Source organism: Sorex fumeus, unplaced genomic scaffold (assembly GCF_029834395.1).
Source record: "Sorex fumeus unplaced genomic scaffold, SorFum_2.1 ptg000072l, whole genome shotgun sequence".
Lineage (NCBI taxonomy): Eukaryota > Metazoa > Chordata > Mammalia > Eulipotyphla > Soricidae > Sorex > Sorex fumeus.
The window spans coordinates 21,648,686-21,663,927 of NW_026606129.1; the positions used below are offsets into that span (position 1 = coordinate 21,648,686).

The window sequence follows — 15,242 nt, forward strand, 5'->3', positions numbered from 1 at the left end:
GGGACAGGCTTGGTTTTCTGTTGCTCTTGATGCTGTTACAGTGGAGATAATATTTTCTGGCCAGAAACCTAAATTCCCGTTCTAGATCTTCTAACTCTTGACTCTTTTGGAAGGGAAGTGGGTAGGATTATGAGTTCTGGGGCCTGCCCAAACATATTCAGGGGCTGTTCCTGGTTTTGGTCAGGAGTGACCCCTGGCAGTATTCTGGGAATCATACACTGTGACAGAATTCGAATCGGGGTTCACAGGATAAGGGAAGTCTTTAACCCATGTACTGTCTCCAGCTTCTTCAGAGCATATGGCTACTTTAAAGCATCTCCCTTCCTTCTTCTTCCTTACTACTTTCTTTTTTCCTTCTTTTTTCCTGTCTTCTTTTGTTTCTTTCTTCCTTTATTTTTACCTCAGTGCCAAGAAAAATGCATTGGCACTGTCTGGATCCTGAAATCCTCACATTCGAAAAAGAGAGATAAAAGGAAAAAAGACAAAAACTAAGAATTCTCATTTACATGTGTTATATAAAAAAGCTAAGCAAGGAAACAGACTAAATCAAACCAAACAAACCCTTGGACTCTGGCCACAGAACTAAAATAAATAAAGATTAACAAGGGGGAGAGGGGAATTAAAAGGGTGAGACAGATCCAGTGGGTTGTGGTGGAAGAATATAGTCACACTGGTGGGGTAGGTAGCACTCTATCCTTATAACATATCCAGGCTTATAAACGGTCATCACTCAATTAAATTAATAATAATGGACAGAAAATATCTGCTAGAGATTGCCAACAGTAATGCATGTTTTTCTAGGTATGGAATTTCATTTTTGAAAATTGGATGACTGCCTTCCTCAAACTTGTCAAAGCCCTGAATCTTCTAATTTCTGAAATAAGAAAATGGGAATAAGAAACATTTTTAAGCTTGTATCCCATATTTTCTGAGAAGAGTATGATAATACCTAGAATTCATCAGATTTCCAGACATAAAATGATCAAAGAAATACTTGACTAACCTAATGTCTTGAAATTTAGAGTACTTATTTATAACAATCTTAAAATCTTATCTAAAATCAAACATTTCAACTGATCAGGATACCTCAACCCCACCTAGTACCAAGAGAAAGAACACTGAGTTAGCACTCTAGAGTCAGTTTTTTAAAGAAATACATCTTAAAATACTTTATATTTGCTATGTATGCAAGCAATCGTAAATCACAGAAAGAAGTCTTTAGGATCACTTCAAGTCTTTTATGTGCAGATACTTTGAGAAATACCATAGCAAACATCCAAGGGATTCAACAACTTGACAGAACCTATACTAGTAGTAAACCAAGAATTCTAGAGTTATAACCAATCCACAAGATACTAAGGGCAGTTTCTTTTCTTTTATTTTTATTTTTATTAGTGAGACACCATGAGGTACAGTTGTAGACTTACAAATTTTTGTGCTTGGGTTTCAATTATACAATGATCAGATACCCATCCCTCCACCAGTGCCCATTTTCCACCACCACGGATCCCAGTATCCCTCCCACCCCCCACTTCCCCCATCCCACTCTGCCTCTGTGGCAGGGCATTCCCTTTTGTTCTCTCTCTCCTATTGGGTGTTGTGGTTTGCAAAAGAGGCAATGGGTGGCAATCGTGTTTGGTCTATAGTCTACTTTCTCCCATCCTGGGAGGATCCTCCCAACACCCTTCACTTGGTGCTCCCTTCTCTATCTGAGCTCTAAGGGCAGTTTCTTTTGACACCACTGAGGGTATCTGACTTGGACCTGTTCACCCCTGAGTACCACTAGGATATTTTTTCTCTCATTTAAACTGTGATTAAAACTTTTAAAAATAGCTTTGTCTACCATAGTATCAACAACATCATAATTTTGTTTTATTTTTCACATTTTTAATTATTCAGCTGTTTTATTTGTCACCATCTAGGAAATTATTACAAAACTTATGTCTATTGCACTTCTGAGTAATGCATATTTAGGCAACTAAACAGATGTAGCATGGGCTGACTGCTTTGATCAAATTAAACATTGATGAAACATATATTTGCACAGCAATAATGATGCTGGCATTTGTATAAATAATAACAGAACTATTTCCCTAATCATTTAGGGAAAAAAAGTGAGAGGTTTAAGAGAATTACCAAATATGTCTCATTTACTAGGCAGATCATTTTCAAGTATATGGGATTTTTTAATGTAAATATAATTATGTTAATTTATAGTTTCTATTACCACTTTAAAGTGAAATATGCTTGAACATAAAACATTGTGGCTGATATGAGGTGTGTGTTTCTAAAATATGTCATGATTTCCAAAACTTATCATAGAAAGTGTACATTTTTAATGCTCTCCTCTATAATATTATATACTTTGATTTTATAAAAGATGTGTCCTGAACATTGTATGACTGAAACCAATCATAAACAACTTTGTGTATCTTACAGTGATTTATTTAAATTAAATTTAAAAAATTTCAACAACAACAACAACAAAAGTGTCCTGAGATCCAAGCCTAAGTGATTCTCTGACACAGATTTTTTTACTATATATAGCAACAAAGATTACCATCTGCCTAAAATTGCTGGCATGTCATAATTTGGTGGACTACTTTCTTTTTTTAATAATATATGGCCACTTAAATTCAGTCAATAGGAAAATAATATCTCTTAGTCACTTAATCCTAGTCCACAAGGAGCATCATCTGAATCAAATTAACGGGCCAGAAAGAAGGCATCACCCTCATATTCAAGTAAACAGGAGAGGTATAGACATTTTTTTTAAAAAAGGATTAAATAAGAAAATCTATTGGGTTCTGTTCTCTCATAGTCACAGGGGGAAGGGGGAAATCATGAAAATGAAACAATCTAGCACACAAAGAAGAATAAAGAAGATGGAAAGCAAAAGGGGAATGAAGTACCAAGATACAAAAATATAACCAATAAGCACATTATTTTCATTATTATTGACAGGGAGCAGTGTGCTGTATTAATTTCAAATTCTAATTCTCTTTCTATTTTTTTTTTGGTCAGTAGTTGTCCTATAGGTTACAGTGTGAGAGTTATTCTCAGAATCTTTCAGGAGATATTTTCTCTGCTCTGGGCTCCACTGAATCTATAATCCCCACCCTCAACACTTTGAACTACAGTTCCCAAATCTCAAATCACTAGGGAAGGTGCAAATGATTGTTACAACTTCTGTTTGTTTGTTCTTTCAGGTGATATCAAGATTATCGAACAAAACTACAGTCTCACAGGTATGGCTTTTACCAAACAGCAAAAATAGTTAGCTAAAATCTGTAGGACTTCCAATAAATCTTTCTCCTTCTGAAAGATTTTATGTATTTACTTCTTGATATTTTTAATATGCTTCCATAGGAAAATGGAAACTAACTTTTTTGAACTTGCAAATACAGGAATATTGAAATTCATGTCACTCAAGTTCTAGTGTTATTGCTATAAAGTTTGTCACCAAGACATGCCAAAAGCAGTAATGTCCTGTGGTACTGAGCTTAGAAGTACTTTGTATTTGAAACAGTCAAATTTTTTGGTAAGAATTCAGTTGATGCTATAACATGACTATCCATAATACAAAATATATTTTTCAGAGCCATTCTGGAAGTAGTTTCACTTGAGTTCTTAAGACAGCACCAATATTTAAGTACCCTCCAATGTCAAATATAAGTTTCCCAAAAGCGAGTTATCATTTTTGTTAAATATATTTAATTACTAATCATTCTGTGACAGAGCCTTATAAAAAGTGTCTTTTCTTGCTCTATTCTCTCCTTAAAGCAGAACCCAATACAAATTTTATGTGCATGCACACAGAGACATGCAAATAAATTAAATTATGAAACACATTACAGAGACACTCATCATTTTCTGAAGATTAATTGGTAGTGAAGCACCTATATCTATTTTCAATACCATTGAGAGACTTTTTTTAAGTTCTTAAAATTGCCTGTAGCTTTCAAACCAGTTTTTCTCTGGAACTAGTCTTTTTTTCTCTCTTACCTTGACAAAATTCTGCTCTCAAGATCAAGCAAAATTATCATTGAGTTTTTCAACAGCAACCTTTCCTTATTGTGCCCCCTTTCCCAGGCATTTCTTGTATTTGCTTTCTCGTGAAAAGAAATTTGACCTTCTTTTGGATTTTTCCTATTTCAATTCTTATTCTTTCATAGTGCTTTGAAAGAGAACATCCTAACCAAGAATACAACATCCCTAACTTTAAAACAAAAACAACAACAACAACAAAAACACCATTCTAGTATGATTTGGAGAAAGGCTTATTGGCTATATTAAAGCAACCAGAACAACTTAATATTCAAATATTGATGTTGGTTTATCTTATATCAGCTCCAGAACTGGGTGATATGTGTGTCACTGTGTGTCACTAGGATTCCGAACTTGCTTTCTTTCTTACCATCCTCAAAATGAATTCTCTCAGTCATCAAGATCTCATTCTCTTTAGTGGACTGCTGAAGATTCATCTTTTTTATCCATATTTCACACGGCAAGAAATGTGAAAGAGCAGAGGGTTCTTTATAGGAAACTTCCTAAAGCTCTCTTATGATCTGTCTGCTCATTGCTATCAGCTTAAAAGTTAGCCTCATGACCAAAACCAACTGGTAAAAGAAGCTGGAAAAGGTGATCTTTGAATAGGGTCCATTGCTTAAAGTTCTTTTAACTAAGAAAAGTATAGTATTGCATATACAGAGACCATCAGTACTCTGTAGCAACTAAGTGAGGTCAATATGCTCCTTTATTCATCATCATCATCATCATCATCATACAAAGTCAAGCACTTATTAAGCACTTTCTATGCACATTTCTAAATACTAAAGTACTATTTTCCAATATTTAATTTTCTTAGTTTCCCATTTTATAAGTAAGGAAATCAAGATTGTAAAGACAGTTTCCACTTGGTCAAGGTTATAGGTTAATATGTTTTCTCTGATCTGATAACTGAAAACCCTTGTATTCAAGTTGAATCAGCTTCCCTCGTAAAACCAGATCTGACTGAATCTCATTGTTTGAGTTTGAATGACGATCCAGCAAAATGTCATGAATTAAATAAGAGATTCCTTTGACTCTGTGAAAATCACATTTCCCTCATAGAAGCATTTGTCAGGAAGAGAATGAAGGGACGGATCAAACAAAGAATCTGTAGTTGAATTATATGACAATGAATCCACCTACCATAGGTGAATCTACCTACACTAGAGAAACAGCCATTTCATATTAGATGACCTGAAGAAAGTAACTAACACACTTGTACAGAGGCTATTGTGGGTCAAGATATTTAATAATCTAAGAGGTTCAGTCCTGTATCCAAATGTGGTATGTTGGATAATTCACTCTTGCTATACGTAATGTTAACTGTGTTACTCAAAGGAGTCAGTATCTGATCAAATTATCCAAGGCATCAAATATCCATGTCCAACTCAAAGCATGAAGTTTTAACATATTTGTAGGAGTGAGATCTTTGTATCATTAGTTACAAAAGTATTACTAGACAGAAGTTATTACCAAGAGAATTGTATTAGAGCTAATGGAGCCTCCTTGAAACAAAGGAATGATTGAATTGTCAGTGTAAATATAAACAGAAGTCCAATTAGAGAACACACTCACTGTTTTTCATTTCTTTGATAAATTTGCCCTGTTGAGTCTTTAGCTGGTGAGCTAATTCTTCTGTTCTACTGTGCTAATATACAAATGTTCCACTTCGATTCCACATGGGCCCAACTTTTATTCAAAGCACATAATTTTTAAATATGTAAAGCAAATATAAGGAAAATCATGATTGTTTCACTAAATAACTAAGATTTTGTTTTTTAAAGTTATATATAATTAGAAAGATGAGCCAATACTATCATTTTTCAAGAAATGTTGAGCTATTAATATTAAAAAACAAAACAAAAATACCAACAACTTGAATTTCATGGGTAAATTGGCCATTTCACTTAACAGTTATGGCTAAACTGAAAAGATTCTTACAATCAAGTTCATGTTCATTTTGGGGGTCATATTTACTTAAATAAAATCTATGTATGTCAATATGCCAATAGTGTATTAAAATGAAGTTTTAGCCAAAATAGTGTATGACATTTAAATAAATTATTAGGTTTTTTTTTCATTTGCTACATTATTTTATTAGAAACTACTGATCACTGGTGGAGGGATGGGTACATGAACATTGTATAATTGAAACCCAAGCAAAAAAAATTGTAAGTCTACAACTGTCCCTCATGGTGTTTTCACTAATAAAAATTTTAAAAAAAGAAAAAGAAACTACTGACAAACAGGTGTACATTGTTGTTTTTTCAGAAAATAAACTGATATTTTGGGGCAAAACTCCCTTGTCTGGAGCAGAACAAGAAATAGACTAATCTGATTAGCTACTGTTGAGGCTATTTGCTTAGTTTTTCCTTTCCTCTTTGAACTGTCTCTCTATCATCAATTAAATTATTCTTTCTACGGGCCAATGAGATAGTATAGTGGGTAAATGTACTTGCCTTACATGCACTTGACCCAGGTTTTATCCCCAAGACCATGTATGTTCCCTGAGCACCATCAGGAGTGATCCTTGAGTGCAGAGCCATGATTAAGCCTGACCACCACCAGCAGTCCCTCCACCTCCACACCAAAAAAATTGTTCTTTCCCACCCCATTGTTGCTTCAACTTAGCCTATGTGGTTGAAGAACCCAATCAAAAATACATTGGTCCTATGACTTATTTTGGCAACTCATCAAGGCAACTATTTGCCTTGTTTGGGCAGGAACTTCTTCTTGTTTCAAGATTCTTCCTGGGGAATACATAAATTGTTTTCCATATTTGTTAGCCTAACTTCTTGGGAGAACAATTTGAGCAGGAAGCAGTGGTTGTAGCTGAGGATACTTGTGATATTTTTTTATGTGCATGATCTAAAATAGGAAAGGATTTTATTCTCAAGGCTAATATAATTTTGCTCTTGGGTCTCCATATAAGATACCACTGAACTCCTTAAACTTTAAAAGCCCATGACCTTCCATTAAAATCAAGGTGTCTGTATTCCTAAGAGCGCACCATCATATACTATTACAAATGACAGGCTGATGAAATCTAAAGGCAAAGCTGATAAATGTACCTTTCACACTGTTCCCCATGAAGAGAGATTAAAAGACCAAAGGAAGGTTTGACAGGAGAATACTAGAAAAATGGAAAGGGTAAACACAGAGAACATCAAAGTGAGGAGTCTTAGCACCTGAATAAATAATAGAAGTAAGTCTCTAAAGGGTCTGTCTTGAGCAGATGGGATCTCCATCATTAATGGTATACTCTTTTAGCATTTTGAGTTGACTTTTGTTTTTAATTTTTCAATGCATACTAATCTGTGTTATCTACTGATTTAGTCAGAGCCAAAGGGAAATGGCAGCATCAAGAAGAGACTCCCATCCATCGTGGAAGATGAGGAAGAAGAGGAGGAGGGGGAAGAAGAAGAAACAGCCTCTCTCTCTCCCATCTACACCAGGGGATCCTCTTTTTCACGCACTAAGAAGGCTGGCAGTAATAAAAGCTATCTAGGGTTAAGTCTGAAACAACTAGCCTCAGGAACAGTGCCATTTCATTCACCTATCAGAGTCTCCAGTTCAAATTCCCCTAAAACCAAACAAGAAGTTGATCCTCCTAATCATGGGAAAAGGAAAGAGAAGAACTTGAAATTGCAGCTTTCAACTTTGAATAGTGCTGGGCCCCCAGACCTCAGTCCAAGGTAAGGATACCTAATGTATAATTCTTCCCAAGTGAAAGTGGTTGCCTTTTATTGATATTCATGCCTGGTTAATAAGTTCTTTGACCTTTATGAGCTTTTGAACTGTAGTTTCTTAGTCTGTATTTTTCAGTTTTCCGATTTTTTTTATAACTTTTAGCCCTGTAGATGTGTGGATGGTAGGAAATGAGTTTTAGTCATTATCTTAAAAAGGTTCATTACGTGCTCAGAATTCCCTCTTGGCTCTCTTCATCCATTTATCTCTTCCAATTCATACAAATGTATATTATACGGGCTGGAGTGATATCACAGCGGGTGGAGCGTTTGCCTTGCTCATGACCAACCCAGGTTCAATTCTTCCACCCCTCTCAAAGAGCCTGGCAAGCTACTGAGAATATACTGTCCACAGGGCAGAGCCTGGCAAGCTCCCCAATGGCATATTTGATATGCCAAAAACAGTAACAAGTCTCACAATGGAGATGTTACTGGTGCGCACTGGAGCAAATCGATGAACAATGGGAGTACAGCGTGCTGCAGTATATTTATACATTGTAAATGCATAGTTTTAAGTGAAAATAAAGCGGATGCAACAAAATCTACCGGTTAGCCTCTTAACATTTGATTTTGCCATATATTTCATGGAACAATGATTAAAATTATAAGGCAAATGAAGTCTTGATTTTCATTTTCTATGCTGTTTGCTTCATTGTGCTGCATGAGTGAAACTTGGTTTTATTTCTAGTGTTTTCAATAGGTGAAATGGTGCTATCATAATTTTTCATTCTTAAAAACTCACTTAAGGATCAACTAAAGGTTTTAAGAGGGTAAAAATCTTGACCTAGAAAATATAGGAGAGGCTAGGTGCTTAACAGTTGAATAATCAAGGTGACAGAGGCATGGGGGTAACTTACTAAATGCTCCTTTTTCATGTCCTCTGTTAGGTCATTTCATATTCACTAGGCATTCAGTCTTCTCAGGAATTCATTAAAGCAGTTAAAACTCTCTACTATAAATTGTAGCAGATAAAACTTGAAAGTTAAGTATTTTCAAAATTGCAAGGATCAGGTTCTGAATATAATCTATATTTAGTTATTTAAAAAACACAATGGGCTGGAGCGATAGCACAGCGGTAGGGCATTTGCCTTGCACGCAGCCATATGGCCGACGCGAGTTCGATTCCTCTGCCCCTCTCGGAGAGCCCAGCAAGCTACTGAGAGTATCTCACCCGCACGGCAGAGCCTGGCAAGCTACCTGTGATGTATTCGATAAGCCAAACACAGTAACAACAAAGTCTCCAATGGAGACATTACTGGGCCCGCTCGAGCAAATCGATGAACAACAGGAGGACAGTGACAGTGACGGTGAAAAAAACACAATATATCATTTAGAGATAACATTAAGAAAATACTAAGTTATTTTTAGCAAAATAGGTGAGCATTCATGTTTAAGAATTAATTTAGAGAAATTTAAAAACATTTAATTCTTCCTAATGTTCTACTTAAATAAAATAATTGGAAAATGTATGATAGATGGAAAAGAAAATTTTCTGTAGAATTTATGCTGTGCACATAAAAATATTTTTATTTTACAACGTTTTAAAAAAAGTCTTGAGCATATATATTAAAAATTTTTAGCAATTGTAGATTTCAGGTGGCTTGTTTTCAGACTGTTTTACCTTTCCATGTACAGTTTCTACAACAGATATGTATTTTTTAAATATAATGCGTAAGTTATATCTTATATACAAAAAAACTAGCTATAGTTCTAATTGTAATTTAAAACATGATTCTTCATCTGCCAGTTCAGAGTTTTCTTAAAAATTAAGAGTAAAGTTGTCATTAAAGTTATTTTCTGTTATAATATAGTCATTAGGTGAAACCATTTTAACTCTGGAGTGATTTAATAAATTTCATGAAATAAATTGAATAGTGTAAGGTTTTGAATCTGAGAACAGATTCTAAGCATGGTTCTCAATGGAAATATCAGCTAAATTGTGAGCAGCTATACATGTAATTTTAATTTACCTAGTATCTACATTTTAAAAAAGTAAAACATAAACTTAATTTTAGTAACATAATTAATTTTATTGATTTTCTTCAAATCTTGTTATTTTAAACATAAATAAGAAACCAGTAATAAAATATATTTTTACTGAAACCTTTAAAATCCATTTGTATTTTATACTTATAATTCATCTCGATTTGCACTAACCACAATGCTGATGTTAGTGACACACCACATTGCTGATACTCAATAGTCATGTAAAGAACAAATGATTGCTTGGAGCTCAAGAAGCAGTGTAGGGATTAAACCAACCCTAGTTTGATACTTTGCACTACTTGTGGTGTGGTGCCCGATCAGAAGTGCTCCCTGAGCACAAAGTCTGGAATAAACCATGAGCACCACTATATGTGATCCAAAAACCATAGTTTCTTAAAAAGAAATTCTATTTAAGAAAAATAACTAGTATATTAGATAGCACTGCCCGGACTACTTAAATCTTAGGACAATGTTTTTCAGTCTTCTAGATACACCATCACGATCACGATCATGACCATCCTGTTAATTGTCGATTACCTCAAGCAGGCCCCAGTAATGTCTCCTTCATCCTAGCCCTGAGATTTTTTTAAAAAGTGCCATAGTCAAGGCTCTTTCAGGGGTAGGAGAATGAGACCCATCATTGTTACTGGTATATGGCATATTGGGTACGCCACGGGGAGTTTGCCAGACTCTGCCGTGTGGGCAGGTTACATTCCATAGGCTGCCAGTTTTTCCAAAGTAGGAATGAGATAATAAAATGTCTTCCGGGAGCTGGATTTTATAGTCTCTGAGTCTTGGCCATTGATGGGATTACACAGCACCAGGGGGAGAGTTGGTGGGTGTGACCCCCGCCTACTGGAATTTGCAGGATCTGGGTGGAGGATGCTCAGCCCGGATCCGAGTAGGCTGGGAGATCTCAGTCCCAGGACCCGCATGCCTTTGTTCCTCTGCCGGTACCTTCATGTGTGCGGAGAGTAGTCTAAGCATGGTGGTGGCTGGTTCTGGAGGTCTTCTAGATACACCATAAATTTAAATATACAACTAACTAGTCTCCTTTATTTTAAAAAGGATTGTTGATGGAATTGAAGATGGGAACAGCAGTGAAGAAAGTCAGACTTTTGACTTTGGTTCAGAACGAATCAAGCCGGAGCCCAGAATTTCTCCTCCTCTCGGAGGTAAACTTTCTATGAGTCATATTTCTTTTAAACTGTTAGTATCATGTATCATAGGTATTTTTATGACTTTTCATTTCTCAGAATATTTTTATGCAGTATGACTTTATCAATGCCACAAGTCCTTAGTGTCTCTACATTACTATATCATTTGTAGTTGTTCCTCTGTTCCAGCTGACACCCTGCCATTTACCAACACAGATAAATGGCGTTTGGGGAGAATAAAACTTCCACTATTCCTTACTGGATAACCATGTTCCCTACTATAACCTCAGACTAATTTATAAAACCTTTATCTGAAGGAAGTGTTCTCTAGAATTTAGTTGTTCTCAACAGGAAATATTTTGCTAATTTATTTGGTCAAAGATTAATTTGCAATGTCAGACAACTTCAGAAGGATATGAGTGTTGGTCATGATGAGCTTGTACACAGCACTTATCTCTTGTGAAGGTGAACAAATGTGAGTTCATTGCTCGTGAAAAGTCATGTCAATATAATGAACATCAAAAATGACAAGGAAATTGTATGGGAAAATATACATGTAGCTAGAAAAGAGCAAACTAATGAATACATGTTTAAATAGGCATTTTCAGTCCAAATACTTGTCAACAAACCAATAGATTTTCTATAAGTCAACAATTTTACAACTTCCTCATACCCTTCCTACTCAGCTCTGAGATTGTTTCCTGCTGTGAGTTTCTCCAACGGTGAGAGTAAGGGCGAGGGGGGAGAGACTTTTAAAGGAGAGGTTGTGAAGAGTGCATCTCCATTCAGTATGTTACCAGTATTCCATCTCACTTCACAATCCTATCTCCAGCAATTATCTTCATGTGACTAAATAGAAGGGAGTTCCTGAGAATTGTTGGTGGGAACAATGTGAAGGAATCTGGAGAGAGAGGAATGTAGGTATCAAACATCAATCCTGATTCCTTAATTCAATTGAATTACTGATCTTATTCCACTGGGGACACAAAAATGTCAACTATAGCCAAGCAGGTACAGTTCACATGGAACCTGATGGTGGTTCAGATTCCATGTGAATTTTTCTTTGTTGGTTCTCCTGAGTCTGGAGATAATGCATAGAACCTCACCAAGCCATCCACCAATTTTTAAAATGATTAACCACTATGCTTCTCCCTGTTCCTATGTCTATTCCTGTATCTTCTATTCATGCAGTGCTCTTCCTTGACTCTATTCCTAAATATCACTCAGTTCTAAGGCTACTTATCTTTACTGATATGGTCGTTCTTCATCACATTCATATCTTGCATGCATTTCTAACAAAATCTCTTCTTTGGCCTCACACTGTTCTCACGCACACAAGGTGAATTTTTCAAAAATAGAAATATACTACTACTTTTAAAAAGGACAAAGGGAAAATACTATTATGATTCTACTCCTATGCATAAAACCCTAAAGTATTCATCCTTAGAATAAAATCAAAACCTCCTACATATTTTTTCAGATGTCTTTTTCCTGCTAGGCTCCATAAAAATCAATTATATTTTGTCTGTTCATTATTGTCTCCTAAAGGATGAGTATCCTTTTGTATAAAATCTCTGCTTGCTTATGGAATGATTGGATTTGCCTTGAAAAAATATTCTGTAAAATAAACTTTGTTACTCTGCTTCTTTAGGTTGCTTGGAGTGACTTTCTCTCCCGTAAATAAACTTCCCATATGTAATTGACCAGAATTAAGATAAAAAGATGTTCATAACATAAAATATATAGTTATATATAAATACATAAGTAAAAGTAAAGCCTTTCCACTCCAATTATCAATGAGTCACCTGTTCTTTTTGTCCCTGTCAGAAATAAATGTATTTGGAAGAGTAGCATAGTGAAAAAGTAAAGACGAGAGAACCAGAAAATGGGAGAAATTACCATTTAGAGCAACACAACACCCTGCAGTGAATATTAGCAACTGAAACAGAGGTGGGAAGGAAATGCTCTCATGGGTACAAGAATCAATATGTGGAAATTAAAGAGCAAAGGAAAAGAACATCACTTTTCTATGGTTTGGGCACTAGCTATGATATATTTTTAGAGAATGGTCAAAGAGAAAATGTGCCGTCATTGTGCGCATGATAGCGATTATGTGTGGGAGAAGGGAGAATTTTCCGTGGGCACATCTTATCACTGTGATCACAGTCACCACTATGATGCTTTCCTAGCTGCAAAGAAAGAATATGTCAGGCCTCATCCAGAAGAACACTCAAAATTTGTCCAATTTCAGGGATTCTGAGCCTAAAATACACAAGTGTTAGAAAAGTTTCAAAGTAGAAGCATGGGCTTTGCCATTACTCTAGTTGATCCTAGCTTCACGTGTGAGAGTGATTCTTAAAGAACTCATTATCTGTCCATGTGTTACTTTTCAGACCCAGAGATTGGAACTGCTGTTCTATTTATCAAAGCAGAGGAAACCAAGCAACAGATTAACAAACTCAACAGTGAGGTACAATGACTTTTTCTTTCTTTAGTCATTTCTAGAGTGGTAAGAAGTGATACAAATCCTAATTACTGGAAAAAACAATGTAATTATAGTAACAGCAAATATGCTCTAAGGGGTGAGACCAGCAAGGTTGAATTCCTGGTCAGTGTCATGTATGACCTTTTATTGCCACTTAATCCTTTCTCAAGCTCTAGAAGGAGATACTGATTATTTCTACCTCATGGACCATTGTGAAATTATATGATAAAGTAAATAATTTAGCATAGAAAAGCACCAAGTAAATGATTATTGAGACCAGAAGATAGCACAATGGTTAAAGGATGCATGAGACTACCTTGAGTTCTATCCCATGCACCACATGTCTTCCTAAGCATTACTAGGGGTGGCCGTGGTGGCCTCCTAGGACTGCTGGGTGGCCCTTGTGTTCCTTGACATTACAAAACCTGAAGAGCCAGCATTCTCAAGCCCTATCATTGACCGAACAACTCAGTTGGACAAATATTTCAGTAAGTGGTACTGGATCCCCTCATACCACTTGGGAGGTCCAAGAAAAAGAAAGAAAGAAAAAGAGAGTAAGAAAGAATGAAAGAACGAACAAAATAAAGAGAAAGAAAGAAAGAAAGAAAGAAAGAAAGAAAGAAAGAAAGAAAGAAAGAAAGAGAGAGAAAGGGAGAGAGAAGAAAGGGAGAGGAAGGAAGGAAGGAAGGAAGGAAGGAAGGAAGGAAGGAAGGAAGGAAGGAAGGAAGGAAGGAAGGAAGGGAGAGAATTATAACTGCAGTACTGTCCTCCCGTTGTTGTTCACTGATTTCCTCCAGAGGGGCCAGTAACGTCTCCATTGTGAGACTTGTTGTTACTGTTTTTTAGCATATCGAATACACCACAGGTAGCTTGCCAGGCTCTGCCGTGTGGGCAGGATACTCTCAGTGGCTTGCCAGACTCTCCAAGAGGGCAAAGGAATCAAACCCAGGTTGCCTGGGTCGGCCGCATGCAAGGCAAACGCCCTACCCACTGTGCTATTGTAACTAGTGTCATAAATATATTGATACTGCATTTAATTGGTGCTTTTTCATTTTTAGTCATTTTAAATTTTAGGGAGTTAAAGCAGAATCATTATTAGTGTAGACCAGTTGAAATTAATCAGTTAGGGTAGCCAGATAGCCAGAAACGTTGCTTCTTTCTGTGATACATATTTCCTGTATAATTTTGAACACTTGTGCTTACTTTGGCAGCACAGATACTAAAATGTTGAGCACTTTGTTTCTTTGGATCTTCTTCTAATATGTCCATGTCAAATGGTCACAACTTTTAATAGGTTTTCTTAGGTGTATATTACATTTCATAAAATGTGTCTGTTTAGGTATGCAATTCAATGATTTTAGAAACTTTATTCTAGGTCATTGCTAGACTCTAGAGAGCGATAGAGCAACTATTTTTGTTTTGTTTTGGTTTAGTTTGGGTGGCATACCCCACTGTGCTCAGGAATCACTACTAACAGTGCTTGGGAGATCATATATGATGCTAGGTATGAAGCAGAGTCAGGCCACCTGCAAAAAAGTTTCTGACTCCCTATACTATCTCACCAGTGTGTGATTTTTGTAACTTATTTCGTGCTTCAATTATGAAGACTAATTAGTTTTAGAATATTCTTAAGACAGTCTTCAAGAATAGACCTATCTTTGGTGACCTTCCGAGGAAGTTTAAAGCAAAGATAATTGGGCAGGCACATATTGTATAATCGAATTCATTTCTAGCACTAGATTTGAAGAAATCCTGGCAAAAATATATAAATAATTTTACTGATACTTTAAAAAATTCATGTTTTCATAATTACTTCCT

General features: G+C 35.9%; 1 protein-coding gene across 1 annotated transcript in view; it reads left to right on the top strand.

Annotated features, from left to right (window-relative positions):
* The window catches only part of KCNH8 (potassium voltage-gated channel subfamily H member 8), a 388,965-nt gene that overhangs the window by 353,646 nt on the left and 20,077 nt on the right, over positions 1-15,242 (top strand). The window contains exons 12-15 of the mRNA XM_056129473.1: positions 3,210-3,248; positions 7,387-7,745; positions 10,851-10,957; positions 13,333-13,409. Of these exons, the coding sequence (XP_055985448.1) occupies positions 3,210-3,248; positions 7,387-7,745; positions 10,851-10,957; positions 13,333-13,409 (582 nt within the window). The remainder of the gene's footprint in view (positions 1-3,209; positions 3,249-7,386; positions 7,746-10,850; positions 10,958-13,332; positions 13,410-15,242) is intronic.